Source organism: Nelumbo nucifera, chromosome 3 (genome assembly GCF_055504915.1).
Source record: "Nelumbo nucifera cultivar China Antique chromosome 3, China Antique-T2T, whole genome shotgun sequence".
Taxonomy (NCBI): domain Eukaryota; kingdom Viridiplantae; phylum Streptophyta; class Magnoliopsida; order Proteales; family Nelumbonaceae; genus Nelumbo; species Nelumbo nucifera.
In genome coordinates this window covers 58,435,857-58,456,289 of record NC_142651.1, presented here as the reverse complement: position 1 = coordinate 58,456,289, position 20,433 = coordinate 58,435,857, and the positions used below count along the sequence as shown (strand labels likewise).

The window sequence follows — 20,433 nt, the reverse complement described above, 5'->3', positions numbered from 1 at the left end:
GAGGAGGTGTATATGGAGCAACCTCCAGGGTACGTTGCTCAGGGGGAGGAAGGTAAGGTGTGTCGGTTGAAGAAAGCAATTTATGGGTTGAAGCAATCTCCAAGGGCCTGGTTTGGGAGATTCAGTAGTGTAGTACAACAGTTTGGGATGACACAATGTAGGGTTGATCATTCAGTGTTCAGTAGAGACACTACCTCTGGGAAGATTGTGTTAGCAGTCTATGTTGATGACATCATTATCACAGGAAGTGATGAGCATGGCATTGAAAAGCTCAAAAGATTTTTACAAAACCAGTTCTAGACTAAGGACTTGGGGAACTTGAAATATTTTTTGGGCATAGAAGTAGCAAGGCCAAAGTTGGGAATCTCTCTCTCACAAAGGAAGTATGTGCTTGACCTGTTGGAAGAAACTGGTCTTTTAGGGGCAAAGCCAGTGGATACCCCTATAGATCCAAATGTGAAGATGTCTGATAGTGAGGGGTAGCCCCTAGATGATCTTGGACAGTACAAGAGAGTAGTTGGAAAACTGATTTATTTAACCATTACAAGACCTGACATTTCCTTCAGTGTTGGATTATTGAGCCAATTCATGCAGAACCCAAGGACAACCCATTGGGAAGGTATTGTTAGAGTTCTACGCTATTTGAAGGGGGCTCCAGGTAAAGGGTTGTTGTATAAGAAAGAGGGAGAACTTTCCTTGGAAGAATACACAGATGCTGATTGGGTAGGGTCGGTTACTGACAAGAAATCAACAACTGGTTACTGCACCTTTTTGGCAGGGAATTTGATTACTTGGAAAAGAAAGAAACAGAATGTGGTGGCTAGGAGTAGTGCTGAGGCCGAGTACAAAGCCATGGCCCACACTACATGTGAGTTGGTGTGGTTGAGACAATTGTTACAAGAGATGGGAATATCAGTCACAATCCCCATGAAGCTATTTTGTGACAACCAGGCTGCCATTCATATCTCTTCCAATCTAGTGTATCATGAGAGGACCAAACACATAGAGGTGGATTGCCACTTTGTTAGAGAAAAGGTGGTCAGTGGAGAAATCATTACCCCATATGTGAAGCCTGAAGATCAACTAGCTGATTTGTTTACCAAAGGCTTGAGTGGTGCTCAGATGAAATACATTTGTAACAAGTTGGAGTTGTATGATATATATGCTCCAACTTGAGGGGGAGTGTTAAAATACAGCTTTGTTTTTAGGGTTATTTTAGTCTTTTCCCTTCTTTAAATCAGTGTTTTTTTGTCTCTATTCTCAAGCATTTGTATACAGGGGTAATAGTGTAATTTTACCTTTCATTATGAATTAATCATTCTGGGCGGCAATTCTCTTCTTCGATAGAAAATGCAGAGCCCTATTCTGTTTGACCCTTATTCTCCTCTTCTTCTTCTTCATCCCTTCTCCTTTTAGGTTCATACCAAAAGCCTTCTTTTTATTTATTTAATTAAATACAGGCCTGATAACAGAAGTCATTTGAAGGTACTTAGGAGTAGCTCCAATAGGTTAGGTGATAAAATGAGAGAAAGTAAACTTGGATGGTTTGGTCATGTGCATAGAAGACCACCTACAACAGCCATAAGAAAAAAAAAAGACCAGTTACAAGTTGAATGGGCCAGAAGGGATAGGAGCAGACAAAAGGGACATGAGTTGAATTGCTATGAAATGACATAAGCACTCTTAATCTAACAATGTATTAAGCACTCATTGTTTGGATAAGGCTTATATGATGATGATGAAGAAGCTGCTTTATCTTAAAAACTTGGTCTACAGATGTCTTGACTTTTTTCTTGACTTGGATTACATTGCTATTAATATTTTCAAAAGTAGACTGGACCCCGATGCAGTTCAATGAAAACCAGCTGTTTTTTTGTCTGGTTTTATGCCTAGATTGGTTTTTAGTCCGTCAGTTAAACTTGGAAAAAACAAGAACACAACCCCTTTCTGGTTTTATGCCTAGTCTGATTTTCAAAACATTGGTTACGGTCAAATTTTTAGATAATGTAAGATTTCAGGTATTATTGTTGGAGTACCATATTCACACCAATGAATACTTTTCTGTGACTAACTTGTTTACTTTTTCTAAATGATTGTCCGTAAGTAGTTTGGAATACGATTATATTATCTTGCATCTTTTGCTATTTCCTAGAATATTGGTGTATATTTCCATTGCTTTCACCTTTTAGTGTGGAGTAGATGCATTTTGTTATCTTGTAATTGAAGGTGTTGCCTCGATAATATGGAAGGGTAGAAAAATATTCATGATATGTTTATTCAAATATTTTGGAGCTGTGATTTCTGCCTGCATTATGTCCTCTATGTAAAGTTTGTAGCTGAGTACATGTCATTATATCTCGCTAATGCTTCTGTTTTTTTCTTCAATTCAATTCTTTCTTTTATTTGTGAGGTTGCGTTCCTTCTGCTGGTAGTTGTTTTCCTTTTATTTAAACTTCTGTTTTAATTAATTTGTTTTCAGATTGGGGACCTAAGGTTGATGTAGCTGGTTTTTGCTTTCTTGACCTTTCATCAAATTATGAACCTCCAACAGAACTTGTAGAATGGCTGAAAGCTGGTCCAAAGCCTATATACATTGGATTTGGTAGCCTTGTAAATTTCGTTCTTCATTCTGTTGATTTTGTGTTATTTGTCTTTGATTGATTTTGTTCTTGGACTCGATACATACTCATGACACTGAGTACCACATGGACCCTTTTAGATATACATTATAGCATTAACATTTTTGAAATATGTAAAGTGGTATGTTTTATATGTTTTACCAAAGCATACTCTAAAATTTGTTTTAAATTTAATCAAATTTGGCAAGACATAAGTATTGATGAATGCAACTTAGATTCATGAAGTAGATACATAGAAATAGATATTAGAAGCATGACATAATTGAATAAGTGTATTATATAGGATATCTATATCTACAAAGAAAATATAGAGTTTTATCCCCATTTCTTGTACATCCATGTCTGTATTGGTATTCATATTTGTATATAAGGACTGCAAGTGAGGTTCCATGACTTCAAGAATTTCAATTACATCAGGCTTGGGTTAGGGCTCAAGCATGTTGAAGATTTGATAAATTCTCAACCCAAATTGGCCCAACTTGCACCCTTATTTTCATATCATAGGTTACATGTCTAGTTCATTTCCAAGGGAGGCCAAGGTCAAAACTCACATTAGGAAGCTCAACAACAGAGTCAACACAAGCATCAAAACAAGAAGAGGTTCAGGTTCCAAATTATCTAAGTCTGGGAAGTTAGATTGTAATGGGCATTCAATCTCTAGAGTCATCCTCTTTTTTCGTCTAATGAACCATTGGTGCCAAGACTGAGGAATAGGAAACAACAAAGAAGGAGGCACAGGAGGAGCACTACTACCACCACTAGTAGGAGAGAGGAAGAGGAGGGACAACAATATCAGTTCTAGCCAACACAGTAATAGACATACAAAAAGGAGTTTGATCTTTACTAACATTCTCCCCTTGAAGAGAAGGACAAGGGGAGGAGAAGGGAGTAGACTCAAAGAAGGTGACATCTTTGGACACATATCTCTTAGCAGAACAAGGATCATAGCAATGGTACCCCTTTTGAACTGAAGAACATCCCAAGAGGACAAACTTGATAGACTTCAGGTCAAATTTCAACCTAGAAGGACTCAATGTCATGGACAAAGCAGATTCACCCAAAGACCTTGAGAGGGAGATGGAAGGCATCCTCATTAGGAAAAAGAAGCTGATGAGGAGATTGGAGATGAAGGGCTCGTGAGGGAAGTTTATTAATAAGATATGCAGTTTTTGGGCAACATACCCTAAAATCAAGTTGGAACATGCATTTGAAATAACAATCCTTTGACCACTTCAACCACATGTTTGTTTTTTCTTTCTAATACCCCATTTTGTTGGAGAGTATGAGGACATGAACTCTGGTGAATTACTCCTTTCTCTTCAAGGAAAGCTTGCAAGTGCTTCTCGAAGTATTCCTTGGCATTATCAGATCTGATAATCTCAATCTTCTTCTCAAACTAAGTCTCTTTACCATACTGAAGAAGTTTTTAACAATTGAAGGTACTTCATCCTGGCTCTTGCAAGCCGGTATGTATTAAATGAAAATCGATATTATTTCTTTTGTTACTTGCAAAATATGTGGTTCTGCATTGCTTTGATAGTTGACAAACTTCACACTATGGACCAGAACTAGACAAAGACCCAAATAGACTAGGAAACAAATAAAACTTCAGTGAACCAAGAGACATATTCCCAAGATGGTGATGCCACAATTTCAATTGACTTAATTTCTCATCATACAAGACTCAGACTGTCACATTAACCCTAACTTTGAAGACTGATCAAGAAGATAAACTCCATTGGCTTCATGTCCACTGTCAATTGTCTTCCTTGTACTTGGATCTTGAAAGACACAATGAGATGGAAAGAAGGTTATAGAACAATTATGAAATTTGGAAAATGAACTAATAGATAAAAGATTTCTATGCAATTGTAGAACATGGAATATAGAGTTCAGATAAAGTCCCTTGGTAAGTTTAACTTCACCCAAACCTGAGATTGGAGTCTGAGATCCATCAGCAATGGTAATCTTACCTTTTCTTGAAATAATCTTTAAGTGGTGAAGTAGGAAGGCATACCAGTCATACGATCATTGTCTCCTGTGTCAGTTATCCAAGAGCTAGGGGATGAGGAATGGCACGTGTTAGCGTAGGGGTATTTCTGTCTTTATACCTTGATTGATGTTGCTGATCTGTAATGTTGTGTTGAAACATGTGCTCTTAACTTAAGTAAGGGCACATAGGTCTTTTCAGTCATGTTTTAATAATAATATAAATACTTACTGGCCGACTGGGAGGTCATGTTGACTCTTTCAGTTCGAACCAGAATTCTTTCTTCTCTCTCTCTCTCTCTCTCTCTCTCTCTCTCTTTCTTTATCACTTTTTCTTCTTCTACATAACTGAACTCAGTCAGGCCGAACTCTAAGGCAGACCTGAATTATAACATGGTATCAGAGCTAGGTTAAATCTGCCTAGATTTCTGCTTGCCTAGGGTTCATTCTCTGTGCACCCTATCTAGGGTTTTCCTCTTTTTTCTGTGTTTGATTGGAGATAAGGGAAAGGGCTGAAAAGGAGTGATCACCCTCTTCCCTTGGGGGTCTCTATGCCTCCAGTCAGGTCGTATGTGGTCGGTTGCTGTGATTTCTGAGATCGCCCTCTCCTAGTAGAGGAAGAATAGAGGGCCGAACTGTGTGGGCAGTGGCTGTTGTGTGTGGCTGTTGTGTGTGAAGCGGCTGTTGTGTGTGGACTGCTCTCTTGCTCGCATGGGTGTTACTTCAGCGATAAGATAAGAGATTTTAGTGCATGATATCTGTTATGGATTAAATAGGAGGTGTGTTTCAGACCATCTGCTAGGGTTTATGCTGGTTTCTTTGTGCATTTTGAAGGAAGAGATATGATCATATAGTGGTGAGATTTCAGGTAGTTGTAGGAGTAGGGTTTGTGGTGTGAGCACACTTTTCAGCAACAACAAGTGCTGAAAACAGTGTGACAGGTGTGATCTAGGGTTTGTGGTGTAAAGAGCACACATTCCAGCCACAATTAGTGCTGCAATCAGTGTGACAGGTGTGACCTAGTGGTGTGTAGTGTGCAGATCTCAGTGATAATAGAATTCAGCAAGTGTGCAGAATTGGTGATAACATGATGGGAGACAATAATGATTATAAACCTAGTGTGATGGTGCCTACAGACTACCTGAATGTTCAGATGACCTCCATTAAGTTAAATGGAGAGAATTATGTGCCTTGGACTAAATCCGTTGAAGTCTTTCTAAAGGCAAAGAAGAAGGTAAAACACATCAGAGAGGAGAAACCCTCCTCTGATTCTCACGAGTATGAAGACTGGGAGCAAGAGGATGCTCAGATCATCACATGGTTGTGGAACAGTATGGAACCCAGGATTAGTGTGAACTTCATGTTCCTTGATACTGCCAAAGATGTGTGGGACCATGCAAAGAAATTGTATTCGGGGCAGGACAATACAACCAGAGTTTATCAGCTTTATCTAGAGTACTTTAATCTGCAACAGGGCAATCAGAGTCTTGAGGAGTACTATGCCAACATGAGGAACATACGTAATGAGTTGAATGTCTATCATCCTCTCACTTCTGATGTCAAGATTCAACAACAACAGAGAGAGCAGCTTGATGTGACTAGATTTTTTGTGGGACTAAAGTCTGAATATGAACTAGTACGGGCTCAGATATTAGGGGGATCAGCTCTTCCGTCCCTAGAAGAGGTATTTGCTCGACTTCGAAGATTTCTATCGGATCTACTGAGAACTTTAATATCTCAGATAGATCTGCCTTTGCTGCATCAAGAGGCCGTGGTGGTAGAGGTGGAGCTCGGGGAGCTCAGTCTGGCCGTGGTGGTGGTAGTGGTTCTGCATATGGCCGAAGTGGCAATGGTGGGTCTACTCATAATCGTGGTGGTGGTCGTACTGGGAGCAGAGATTCAGGGGGAGCCCGTGGTAGAGGACGTAGCTCAGGCCCGAGGAAGTGCACTCATTGTGGTATGGATGGACATACCATCAACTATTGTTATGATCTACATGGTCCTCCCTCAACCTGGGCCAATCAATGCCGCGACCGGTGACTCAAGTTCCAGCTTTAGACAGGAGATTCATTCATCTGACCAGTTGCCTCCTACATCCACAGATGGTCCCATGAAGGAGATGGTGAGTGTCCCCTGTGATGAATATGAGAGGTTTATCCAATCACAGCAGAACACGACGACTTTTGCTCACTCAGGTATGGCTTGTCTGGCATCTACACCCAATCCCTGGATCATTGACTCTGGAGCCTCCGATCACATGACTGGAACTTCAGGTGTGTTTTCCTCTTTATCTCATTGCTCAACATCACAATCTGTCACCCTTGCTAATTGTTCCACATCCTCAATTTGTGGTGTTGGTAATGTTGACCTAGATCCTGTATCCCTCTCATCAGTTCTGTATGTTCCTAAATTGCCTTTTAACCTTATGTCTGTTAGTAAGCTGACCAAATCACTTAACTGCTCCATTACCTTTTATCCTTCTATGTGTGTCTTTCAGGATCTCAAGACGGGGATGAAGATTGGTGGAGGGCATGAAGCAGGTGGACTGTATTATCTTGACGGTGGTGGTGGTAGAACTTCAACAGCTCTCCAATCATCTCTTTCTCCTCTCCAGTGGCACTGCCGATTTGGTCATCCGTCACTCAAAGTCTTGAAGTCCTTGGTTCCGTCCTTGAGTCAACTTTCTGTTTTGGATTGTGAGTCGTGTTAGTTTGGGAAACACCATCGTGTTCCCTTTAGTTCTAGGGTTGATAACCGTGTGTTGAGTCCTTTTTCTTTAGTTCATTCAGATGTTTGGGGTCCTTATAAAGTAGTCATATAATGGATACATATATTGTCATTTTTGTGGATGATTTTTCAAGGATGACGTGGCTCTATTTAATGAAAGAAAGAAGTGAATTGTTTACCATTTTTCAAAAATTTTATGCTAAGATTCATAACCAATTTGGTACCCACATCAAAGTTTTTCGTTCTAATAATGGCCGCGAATATTTATCCTCATCATTTCAGGAATACCTGGACCAACACGGCATTATACATCAGACCTTGTGTACCTACACCCACAACAAAACGGGGTGGCTGAGAGAAAGAATCGCCATCTCCTTGAAACAGCAAGATCCCTAATGCATCACATGCATGTTCCCAAACCTTTTTGGAGTGATGCAGTGCTTACCTCTTGTTTTCTGATTAATCGGATGCCCACGTTCATCCTTGATGGTCAGTCTCCGTTTTAGGTCTTGTTTCCCACTTTGTCTCCATTCCCTCTTACGCCGAGAGTTTTTGGGTGTGTCTGTTTTGTCCATAATCTGGGTCCTGGGAACGACAAGTTTGATGCCCGTTCTCTCAAGTGCATCTTCCTTGGCTATTCTCGGACCCAGAAAGGGTATAGGTGTTACCATCCTGGTTCTCGACGGTCTTTTGTGTGTGCTGATGTCAGTTTCTTTGAGTCTACTCCATTCTTTTTGGGGTCTGGTGATGCTTCTTCCTCCTCATCACCTCCTCCTCTTCCACTTCCCGTTGTCGATCCTCCTCCCTTTGTTCCAGTCGTGACCAAATCCTTGCCTCTGGTGCCACCACCTGTTGAACGCCCACCTATCCGTCATGTGTATACACATCGCCCACGTGCACCAGCTACTACTCCTCTGGCTACATCTCCGTCGACAGATCCGGCACAAGACCCCCACTTAGCATCTGAGATTGATCTACTCATTGCTTTGCGGAAAGGTAAACGTACTTGCACCCTTCATCCCATTTCTAATTATGTTTCTCTTACTCACCTTTCCGCTTCCCATCGCCAGTTTGTTACCTTGTTATCATCAGTTATTGTTCCTAAAGATGTCCAGGAAGCCCTTGCCTCTCCAGGGTGGTGTCGTGCCATGGAAGAAGAACTCTCAGCCCTTCATCATAATCATACTTGGGACCTCACTGCTCTTCCTCCTGGGAAGCAAGCTGTTGGTTGTAAATGGGTTTATACGGTAAGTATCTGCTTGATGGTAGTGTTGAACACCTGAAAGCGCGATTAGTTGCAAAAGGGTACTCCCAAACCTATGGCATTGACTACACAGAGACCTTCTCACCGGTTGCTAAGATAGGGTCAGTTCGTGTTGTGATCTCTCTTGCAGCCATGTATGAGTGGCCACTATATCAGCTTGATATCAAGAATGCCTTTTTGCATGATGACTTACTCGAGAAGGTCTACATGGAGCAACCTCCAGGGTTTGTTGCTCAGGGGGAGGATGGTAAGGTGTGCCGACCAAGGAAGGCTATATGGGCTTAAACAGTCTCCTCGAGCATGGTTTGGTAGGTTCGGTGAGGTGGTAAAGAAGTTTGGCATGAAACAGTGCAAAGTTGACCATTTTGTATTTAGTCATGACTCTCCGGGAGGAAAAATATTGTTGGTGGTGTATGTAGATGATATTGTTATTACTGGGAATGATAACATTGGTCTTGACAGGCTGAAGACTTATCTGCAGGATCACTTTCAGACAAAGGATCTGGGTAAACTGAAATATTTCTTGGGGATAGAGGTAGTGAGATCCAAGTATGGGATTAACCTGTGCCAGAGGAAGTATGTGCTTGATTTGCTAGAAGAAACAGGCTTGTTGGGTGCCAAACCAGCTGAAACACCCATGGACACAAATACCAAGCTAAGCAGTGATATGGGTGAAGTGTTTGAAGACCCTGGCAGATACCGACGACTTGTGGACAAACTGAACTACCTAACCATTACCAGACCAGACATCTCATTTGCAGTTAGTGTGGTAAGCTAGTTCATGCAAAAACCTCTGATTCCTCATTGGAATGCGGTTCTGAGAATTGTGAAGTATCTAAAAGGGGCTCCGGGTCGCGGTCTGATATACAAGAGTGGGGGAAAACTTGAAATAGAAGGGTATTCTGATGCTGATTGGGCCGGTTCTATGTCTGGTAGGCGGTCTACTACAGGCTATTGCACGTTTCTGGGAGGTAACCTGGTGACATGGAAAAGTAAGAAGCAGACGGTTGTGGCAAGAAGCAGTGCAGAAGCAGAATATAGGGCTATGGTGCACACCGCTTGTGAATTAGTGTGGCTAAGGAACCTTCTACAGGAAGTAGGGTACAACATTAACACTCCAATGAAGCTCTATTGTGATAATCAGGCTGCAGTTCATATCTCCTCTAATCCAGTGTTTCATGAAAGAACCAAGCACATTGAGGTTGACTGTCACTTTGTGAGGGAGAAGGTGCTGAATGGAGAGCTAGACACTACACATGTTAATACAGGAAATCAGTGGGCTGACTTATTTACAAAAGGCTTGAGTCGGGGAAGAGTGGACTACATATGTAACAAGCTGGGAGTATATGATATATACTCACCAGCTTGAGGGGGAGTGTTAGCGTAGGGGTATTTCTGTCTTTATACCTTGATTGATGTTGCTGATCTGTAATGTTGTGTTGAAACATGTGCTCTTAACTTAAGTAAAGGCACATAGGTCTATTCAGTCATGTTTTAATAATAATATAAATGCTTATTGGCCGATTGGGAGAAGTCATGTTGACTCTTTCAGTTTGAACCAGAATTCTCTCTTCTCTCTTTCTCTCTCTCTCTCTCTTTCTTTATCACTTTTTCTTCTTCTACATAACTGAACTCAGTCAGGCTGAACTCTAAGGCAGACCTGAATTATAACAGCACGCAAGTGCAATACATGATTTTGCAAAGGCACTGGAAGGTGTATGTGAACCAGCAGGTGTAGGCAACCCACTCTTTTCAAGTTAAAGTAAGATGACTCTCAGTTTGTCCATCACATCAAAAGTGTCATGAGTAAGTGCCTAAGCGGGAGGTTTTCCCTGTAGCAACATGAGCATTTCCCTTCTTTCCAATTTTAAACTTCTTAGGCTTCAAATATGGATTCAATTTCCGACACCTATCCTTGGTGTGCTTCAGCTTCTTGCAATATTCACAAATAATCTCTTCAGGTTTTTCAAACATAGGAGGTTTACTAGTGCCAATAAGATGAATAAGAGAGAGTCTAATTCCAGGTTTCAGGGAGCCCTTATGGGCCAAAAGGATTACAAGAAAGCCCTTATAGGGTTGATAGAGAAGAAATAAAGTAATAAAATACACAGTATAGTGGGGGCTATAATATCATAGTACATCAATAATCTCCACACTCCCCCGCAATCTGATATGAAGTCATAAGCATCAACTTGCCCACAAGAAATAGATGTCTTTCCCTCATCATGAAGCCACATGAGGAAGAAAAATAGACCCAACAAGAAACATGTCTTGGATAAAGTGAACACCAAGATCATCAAAGGGGGATTGTAGCCAAACAATCTCACTACAAATAGATGACATATCTCTATACTTTGCTTATGTAGAGGACTTGGAGACTGTTTGTTGTTTCTTACATTTCTAGGAAATGAGGGAATCACTCATGAAGACACACCACCCTGTAGTAAAGCGTTTGGTGTCAGGACAACTTGCCAACCATCCTTGCACTTGAATGGCCAAGCACTCAAACTCGACTTGATAATCTTGCACATAACTAGTCTATCAAAGCTTAGATAGACTTTAATCAAAGTCTTCAAAGTTGGAGGGACCAAAGTGTATACATAATGCCTCTATAAAGTTTGGCCATGTAAGTCTTGAGTTTGAACTTCAGTACCAGTGGTACTAGAGAATATCTTCACCTTCAAGATGAATTGAGGCTAAGGCGACCCAATCTGGTCCAGGTATTTCGGTATACTCAAAATACCTCTCCTTACGATAAATCTAGGGAATCAGATCATCGTTGGAGGTCAGAAGGATGAGTCTAGTTTTCTTACCTAGCCAGTGCCCATCACAGTGCCCACTGCTATGGATTGACCCCTCTTGCTTAGATTCCTTGCCACCGGCCTGCATATCTGATCGAACCTTGCCATAGTAGTAGATAATGTTTCCATCAATGAAGAAGATTTGGTGGTAGGCATTTTTTCTTATTCCCTAACCAAGCGCTGATACCAAATGTTAGGTCACTGCCTAACTTAGGGTTTATTCGAGGAACCAACTTCTAGAATATAGAGGAAAGAAGAGGACGAACATGTGGATTCAAAGTCTTGATTCTCTACTATAGTACTATTCATAGTTTTCAAGGCGCCAAGGCGAGGCTGGGCATCAAGGGGGCACCTTGTTGCCTAGTTGCCTAAGCGGGCACCTAGGCAATGGATTTTTTTATATAGAAATCATAGATCCTAGGGTAGTTCCCTAGGTACCATAGCCATATTTCCTTAATAATTATTCATAATTTTCATAAGAAAAGTATAAAGTTCATGTTAAAGTTAAGAAAATCAACATATTCATGAGAAGAAAAAAAAAGAAGGGAAAGAAAATTCAAAAAATATAGGGGCTGAACCCTTTATTTTTGTTATAGGAAAAGAAGAAAAGAAAAAGTAGTAGTAGTAGTAGTAGAAAATGTATTGATTAGACAAAATTTTAACTTCTTCCTTATTGGTTCAGGTTTTAAAGTCTTTGACGGTTCAATACAGAATTTAGCAATGTTTGTATTGATGAAATCCTAACAAATAAGAAAATAATAAAAAGAAATTAGTATATAAATACAAAAAATGAATATTTTAGTTTAATAGTGCCTATTTTATAATTACAATGTCAAAAAATAAAGAATAAAAACGTATTTTACAATACATAGTACAAAACTGTTTGGCGATTAGGCAAGGCGAGCCTCAAAGGGCACCTTGTCACCTAGGCATCGCCTTGACAACTATGGTACTATTCTCCTTCACTACTTATTTATAGCTTCATGTCTTAATTAGCTACAATCATTCTGTTCTATCCTGCCATTATATGGGTTTTTAAAAGCTTGCTGACACGGCCAAGATCAACTTCAGTCAGTGCAAACTCCATTCGAACGGTGTTCGAACAGCCTTTACAGCTTTGCATTAGGAACATCTCCATACTTCTGTGCTTTATTTCATGGGAAGATATTCCCAATGCAAGGCTATAAAAACTGTTCGAATTGGGCTTGCACTGACTGAATCCAGTTTCGACGCGGCCTTATCTTTTAGGTGCACTGAACTAGAAGGATCTTCCACATGTGAGGTTGGTTGAGGCTGGGCTTCACCCTAATGGGCTTGGCTAGCTTTATCCTTAACTGGAGGGATTCCTTTCATGATTTCTGATGGTACCTCCAATCCTTAACTTTTCAGGATTACCAATGCTTCTTCCATCAAAATTCATCTTTAATACGTTATACAGAAGTGGGCAATGATACCACTATAGACCTGTGTCAAAGATTGTCATCTGCAGGGGATTTACCCAAAGAATGATTCTGATTCTTGTCAATCCTGTTATGTCCACTGGTCATAACAGTAAAAAAGTGCAGAAGATCTGTTTTGATATAAAATCTGTGTAAGAAAGAGAAAAAGAAAGAGAAGAGAAAGTTTATGTAGAGAAGAAAAGTGGAGAGAAATTGAAGAAAATGGGAGAAGCCAAAATTAGGTCTGGCCGCCCCTTTCATTAGCTTATATACTCACAATTAAAAACTGAATACAAAGACAAGCATGCTCTTAGTAAGTCAACTACAACTGATTGTTTCTTACTCTTCCATGAAACTAGATTACCTCAAACAAGAGTGCAAATTCCTCATGTAGATCTCCTGCCATCTAGGCACCCTACCCAATTAGCATCCGTGTAAGCCTCTAACTTCAAGTCTCCATGGTCAGCAAACAATATGCCTCTACCTGGGTGTCCCTTCAAATAGGAAAGTATCTTGCCAATGGCCTCCCAATGCTGAACTCATGGGGCATGCATGTCTTGGCTTACCACACTCACTGCATAAGAGTTGTATGGTCGTGTCATACATAAGTATAGCAACCAGCCCACTAATCTCTGATACCTTCCAACATCCTTCACTAGCTCACCTTTTGAAGCATTTATCCTATGGTTCTGATCAATAAGTGTATCAATTGCCCTTGCCCCAAGTTTTCATGTCTCCTGTAGTAAGTCCAAAACATACTTCCTTTATGAGATGAAAATCCCATGCTTGGACCTTGCCACCTCAATGCCCAAAAAGTACTTAAGCTCCCTAAGATCCTTTATCTCAAACTCTTTGTGCAGGTTCTTCTTCAAGGTATCAATCTCACTCAGATTGATTCTTGTGACTACATTGTCATCCACATACACTATCAAAACTGACACCAGTGATCCCCTCCTTTTCACAAACAGTGTGATCAGATTGAGTTTGAATATAGCCCAATACAAGCAATGCACTTCTAAACCTATCAAACCAAGCTCTGGGTGATTGCTTCAAACCATATAGAGACTTCTTCAATCTACATACATTTCCTTTAGCTACATCACTATAAAAACTAGCTAGAAGATCCATGTGCACCTCCTCTTGCAAGTCCCCATTAAGAAAAGCATTATTCACATCAAGTTGGAAGAGGGACCAAGAGTATGTAGCTGCTAGTGAGAGAAGAATCTAGATTGAGCTCATATTTGCCACTAGTACAAAAGTCTCCATGTAATCTATGCCATATGTTTGAGTGTACCCTTTTGCAACCAGCTTTGCCTTGTATCTTTCTATACTTCCGCCAGCCTTGTACTTCACTGTATAAACCCATCTACATCCAATTGTCTCCTTGCCATCAGGTAAATCCACAATCTCCCATGTTTGATTTTTAATCAATGCTTTCATTTCCTCCTGCATAGTTGTCTTCCACTCAAGTTTGGAGAGAGCCTTATTAACATTCCTGGGTATAGACACAAAGTTGAGAGAAGAAAGGAAGGCCCGATACATAGTTGTTAAGGCGACGCCTAGGCGACTAAGCGGTTTTCCATGGTCGCCTCACCCAAACGCCTTGGATTTTGTACTCTAGGCGCCCACCTAGAGACTTAAGCAGGCGCCTAGGCGACTAGGCGGGCACCTATATACATCTAATAGTTTTTTTTAATTTATTATTTTGATATTTTATTAGGTGTTTTATTCTTTTAAAATAAAACCAATTACATGCTATCATTTTATTATTAAGACAACAATACAAAGCCTTTTTCTTTTATTTATGCATAAGGGTTTTTTTGGTTCTGGAGAGGGAGGAGAACTGAAGACTTCATGCCCTAGCCCAACTCCATCGCACCTCAGCTTCAGTAGGTAAGTTCTTCTTCTTCTTCTTCCAGCCCAGCTTCAGTCATTTTTTTTTTCTATTTTTTTCGAAAAAACAGGGGCTTTGCTCCTATACTCCTCCCTTCCTCCACAGTTCCACTTCTTCTGCCCCTGATTGTTCTCAGTCGCTAGTCCTAGTCTCAGTCCCTTTTTTTTTTTTGAAAAATAGGGGCTCTGCCCCTATACTCCTCTCCGTTCCTAACTGTTCTTAGTCGATAGTCTTAGTCCCTTTTTTTTTTTGAAAAAACAGGGGCCTATACTCCTCCCTGCCCCTAATCCCCAATACTTCTTCTTCTTCCTCTTCTTCTTTCGCCCCTATACTCCTCTCATCCCTTCCTAGTTCTTGCAGTTATTTTTTTTTCAATTAATAGTTAGTGTACATGCTTGCTAGTTATATGAAATTTATTCTCATTGGAATGATTTATAGAGTAATAGTTAGTGTACATGCTTGCTAGTTAGCACACAAAACCAATAAAATAGCTTAGAAAAGCATAGATAAAGTAAAAACTCAAGAAAATTAACATTTTAAAATTCCAACGCCTAGGTGCCTAGGCACCTGGGCACCCTGTGGTCGCCTTGCCTCGCCTTGGCACCTTGAAAACTATGGCCCGGTAGGAAGGAGATAATCCACTGTAGGAAAGATAATGTCAGGATGCAATGAGCGATGCACTTCCTCTTCCCTTTTCAGAGTGCATAGGGAGATCTAGGTCATCTGCAATGGTGTTAGGAGCATGGGTAATGGTATCAATAGGAGCTAAAAAATCAGAGGAAACAAGGGGCATACCTGGATCTATGTCAGTTGAACCTGGAATCTCCAATGAGTCGATAGGGAGTGATGTGGATTCCACTGCTATGGAATCAACCTCCCAGTGCTGTTGTAGGCGCAATGGAGGTGGAAAAGTGGGTGGAGTAGGTGGGTCAGACATTGGAGTGGACAAAGGAGCTGGAATAGGAAGTGGTATAGATTACTCACTTCTTTTTCCAAAACACTCTCCCTGAGAAGAACCCCGAGAAAAAAAGTGTAGACTCAAAAAAGGTGACATCCATAGTAATATAACAACTACCGGAAACTGGATCATAACATTAATACCCCTTCTGGTTTCCTACATACCCAAGGAAGACACACTTCTTCACCTTAGGGTCCAACTTTAAGAGGTGAGGACCAAGAACATGGACAAAGCATACACATCCAAAAACCCTTAGAGGAATATGGAACATCTCCCCCTCAGGAAAAAGAAGGCTTAACGGAGTGCTATGTCCAAGAACACAAGAAGGCACCCGATTAATTAAAAAAACTGTTGTAAGAATTGCATCACCCCAAAAACGAATTGGAACTGTAGAGCTCAACATCATACTTCTTGCTACTTCCACAATATGTCTGTTCTTCCTTTCTACTACATCATTTTGTCATGGAGTGTATGTACAACTACTCTGGTGGACTACTCCACGCTCCAATAAGTATGATGTCGTTTTTTTTTTCAAAGTATTCCTTGGCATTATCTGATCTAAATACTTTCACTCGTACTCCAAACTGTGTCAACACCGTCTGATGGAACTGTTGAACCAAAGAAGGTACCTTATCACACAATCTCACCAAATATATCTAAGTATCGAGAATAATCATCCACAAACAGAAGAAAATACCGATAGCCACCCATAGAGGAAATATGGTATGGCCCCCACACATCAGTATGAATGATATAAAAAATAGAAGAACATCTTTTATTGCTTGCTTTAAAGGAATGCCTAAAATGCTTTTCAAGTTGGCAACCCTTACAATCGAAGCTGGACAAACTGATAGACTCAAACAATTTTGGAAGCAAAAAACACAAAGAAGCAAAAGACAAATGCCCTAACCGATTTTGTCAAAGCATAATCTGACCCATGACCACTCCCAATCATCCTCTTTGATTCCAGATCCTGCAAAACACAATGAGGATTGAAGATAAACAGATTACAACTAATAGGAGATAAGGAGAGGGAGAAACGTAATGAGTGAGGATACATTGCCCAGGATGTCTCGTGACAGAATTTAACTCCAATACGCCCCCTCAAGTGAAATGTCTGAGAAGGATATGAAGCTTGGACTAGAGTAAATTGAACCAGGCACTGCTAATTGGTTTAGCAAGTACTTCAGCCACTTGACACCACTAGAAATGAATTGAACATCAATAGTCTTGTTAAGAACCAGATCTCTTAGAAAATGAAAATCTACTTCTATGTGACGGGTACGTGCCTGGAATACGGGATGAGCAATAAGGTATGTGGCCCCTATATTGTCAAACCAAATAACTGGAGAGTGAGGTGGATGACCCAAATCCTGTAGTAGGGAATGCAACCATAGCACTTCAGTGGCCGGATTAGCACATGCTCTAAACTCCGACTCAATGCTGGAGTGAGCTATAGTGGCATGCTTCTTGGAACTCCATGCAACCAGATTTGGACTCAAGTAAATGGCATAAGCTCTTGTTGAGCGCCAATCATCAGGACACCCGGCCCAGTCAGCGTCAGAGAAGACTTCAATACTATGCTTTAGATACCAAAGAATTCTCTTGATGGCACTCCAATGATCAATTGTAGGAGAGTGTAATAATTGGCAGAACTTATTTATTGAAAAAGCAATATCTGGTCGACTGATGGTCACATATTGGTGAGCACCAACTATAAGTCTATCTTCAGACGGATCATCAAGCAGTTGGCCATCAAATGTGAACAATTTTGTGTTGGTGGCCATGGGAGAGGAGAGTGGCTTAGCATTGGCCATATGTGATTGTTCTAGCAAATCAGCAATATACCACCTCCGAGAAAGCACAATGCCACCAGAATGTTTAGTGATCTCCATCCCTAAAAAATAATAAGCTTGCCCAAGATCCTTAAGAGCAAAGGAAGAGGAGAGGGATGAAACAGATGCATCAATTGCAGAAGTAGAACTCCCCATAAGAAGGATATCATCAGCATAACTCAACATGTATAGTGTGACGTTACCCTTAATGATAGATAAAAAAAGAGGGATTAGCTTTGGACATACAAAAGCCCATCTGTAGAAGGTGAGAACTCAGCCGTGAATACCAAGTTCTCGGTGTTTGCCATAGGCCACATAAGCCTTGTGAAGTTTACAGACATGGTGTGGAAACCGGGGGTCCTCAAAACCCTTTGGTTGTCTGAAAAAAATATCTTCTTGTACAAGGCCATTGAGAAAAGCATTGTCAAAGTCAAGCTGGTGCAGTGTCCAGCCAAGAGAGACAGCAAGTGCAACCACTGTCCTAATTGTGACAAGCTTGACAACTGAGCTGAATGTGTCAGCAAAATCAACACCCGGTATTTGATTAAAGCTTTGAGCCACTAAGCGCGCTTTGTAGCACTCAACACTCCCATCTGCCTTTCGTTTAATTTTATAAATCCACTTGGTACCAATGAGATTCATCTTGGGGTTGTATGGAACCAAACTCCAAGTTCCATTAGATACTAAGGCATCGAACTCCCGTGCCATTGCATGACGCCAACAAGAGTCCTTGGTAGCTTGAGAATAACAAGATGGCTCTCTAACATTATCATGTAGCTGAATTAATGGTGCATGGGGAAGAGGATACTGGTGTGCTACATGAATTCTGGGTGGTAGTGTGCCATCCATGTAACGTGTGACCATGGTGTGGGTCTGAGATGAAGACAACTGCTGTACCAGAAGTAAATGATCAAGTAATGATTGAACCTGACGAGTACCACATTGTCATAGGGGTAGTTCTACAGCGGAAGAAACCCATGCGGCGTCCAGGCCAAGGTAGGCCAGGACAAGCCTGTGTATGCTTGGAGGCTAGGAGTTGCCTGATGAGATGGCTCCACCAAGGTCAGTAGCACTGGATCATGACCTCAAGTTGCATGGCCGGGGCACTCAGCTGGCTCTGGCCGGTCCATGGGAGGCGCCACTTACGTGCTAAAGGGGGAAGGCCGTGATGTGAGGCGACTGTGCACCGATGAGAGGTGACTGGGCACCGATGTGATGGGTCTCCTATATGCCGATGATGTGGGCACCTGTGTGCCATGATGAGAGGCAACTGCTTGGGCCGGAACACACCTGTGCGCTATGGGCAACGGGATAGCTCATTCAGCTTGGGCAAGGGGCTGGCGTGGTGAAGGGTCATGCTTGAGCCAGGCCCGCATGCCAAGCCTCCCTTGAGTGTCGGCAGCGTAGTGCCGGACCATGCACTGTCCCCATTAGCATGTGTGTGCCCATGAGGAACCCTGGTAGCCATGCTAGCCATTTACCAGGGCCGTCCCACAAGGGAAGTTGGTCTAGGAGTGCCAAGGTTAGGCACCCAAGGAGGTCGACCACCCCTCCTCAAAGAGTACGTTAAGCTTTTGGAGGTCTACCTGAAGATAACATCACTTTTCCCAAAAATCTTACAGGCGAAAATGATGATGGTGTCCCTTAACGTAAGCCTGCCAAGCGTAGGCAAGACTAAGCCTGTGTCAGACCGTAACAGGCTCCCCCACTCAATCCATTGTTGTCCTCGACAATGGTCCTTCTATGAATGGGTGTCTGTGTCCCACGCCATCCACTTGTCTGCCAGTTCCAGGGCTCGCCTGGCCAACCCGGGTCTCGCCTATATTGGTGTCCATTTATGGGGACGAAACCATTTCACCATGCCAGCTTGCTTGGACTTCACCCCCTGTGTTGAGGTTACTCAAATCGCGCAATGGCTATGCCGTTGAAATGTGAAAGAAAGGCCCTCGAAGAAATTGGATGTGTGTGCTTCACGGAGGTCCGCCCCATGTATCATCTTTACCTCAAGGCTCGACCATCTTCTTGGTAGCTTTTCAGTGGTGCTACTGAACACGATGTGATAGGTCTACTCCTGCTGTTGGCGATGTGTCCTGGGTACCCTTTCACCATGCTGGCCTACAGACTTCACCTTGCCGTGTGCGGGTTACTCAAACCTAGTCCATGGCTTATGCTCTCTTGGCCCTCGAAACTACACTTCGCCTTGCCGACTCGGGCTACCTCTTCGCTCTGAGGGGGCCCCAATGTGCTGCTGCCTCAACGAGATCTGACCGCTTTGTGCGCGAGTGGTGGCAACTTTTACCCATGATGTTGCCGAAAATGCACTTGCCTTGTGATGTGCGCTATTGCTACGAATGTTCCACTTGTTTGTTGATGCTGAGCATGTCCTCCGATGCATTGTCGATGTAGGGCCGCCATGCTCCAACGGCTAGTGTACCCACATTCCTATCATTCCAATATTGTGGCTTCCACCAAGGACCCGTTCTGCCAAACTGCCACTTCAGTGACATTCCTTGACCAACCGTCGACACCAACCAATTTCGGATTGTTGTCCCCGCCTTAGTAGTGCCTCAGACAAAGCTACGGAACAATGGATCATCCGTCATGAAACCAAGATGTAGGCGCACCGCCCACAACTCACTAAAATGAACAGCAACTGATGTCCGTGAGGAAGCATGGCACTCCCCCACTCAAACCACCACAATATGCCTTCCATGAAAAGGCTCATGCGTCTGCCCCTGCATGAGCACAGCAACCAATGCGTCTGCCCCCGCAAGGGTGCTGTTTTGGGGTCATTGGAATGGGGACATGAAGAATGGCCTCTTGCCAGGCTTGATGTGAATTCTTGCTTGAACCTGAGTGGAAGTGCGTAGGGATTGCACCCCATGAT

The 20,433-nt window shown here is 42.0% G+C and overlaps 1 protein-coding gene across 3 annotated transcripts in view; it reads left to right on the top strand.

The window, feature by feature from the left end:
- Positions 1-20,433, top strand: part of LOC104602150 (sterol 3-beta-glucosyltransferase UGT80A2-like) — a 104,825-nt gene that overhangs the window by 68,187 nt on the left and 16,205 nt on the right. For all 3 annotated transcript variants that reach the window (XM_088901653.1, XM_010265737.3, XM_010265738.3), the window contains one exon: positions 2,480-2,610. In XM_088901653.1, the coding sequence (XP_088757779.1) occupies positions 2,480-2,610 (131 nt within the window). The remainder of the gene's footprint in view (positions 1-2,479; positions 2,611-20,433) is intronic.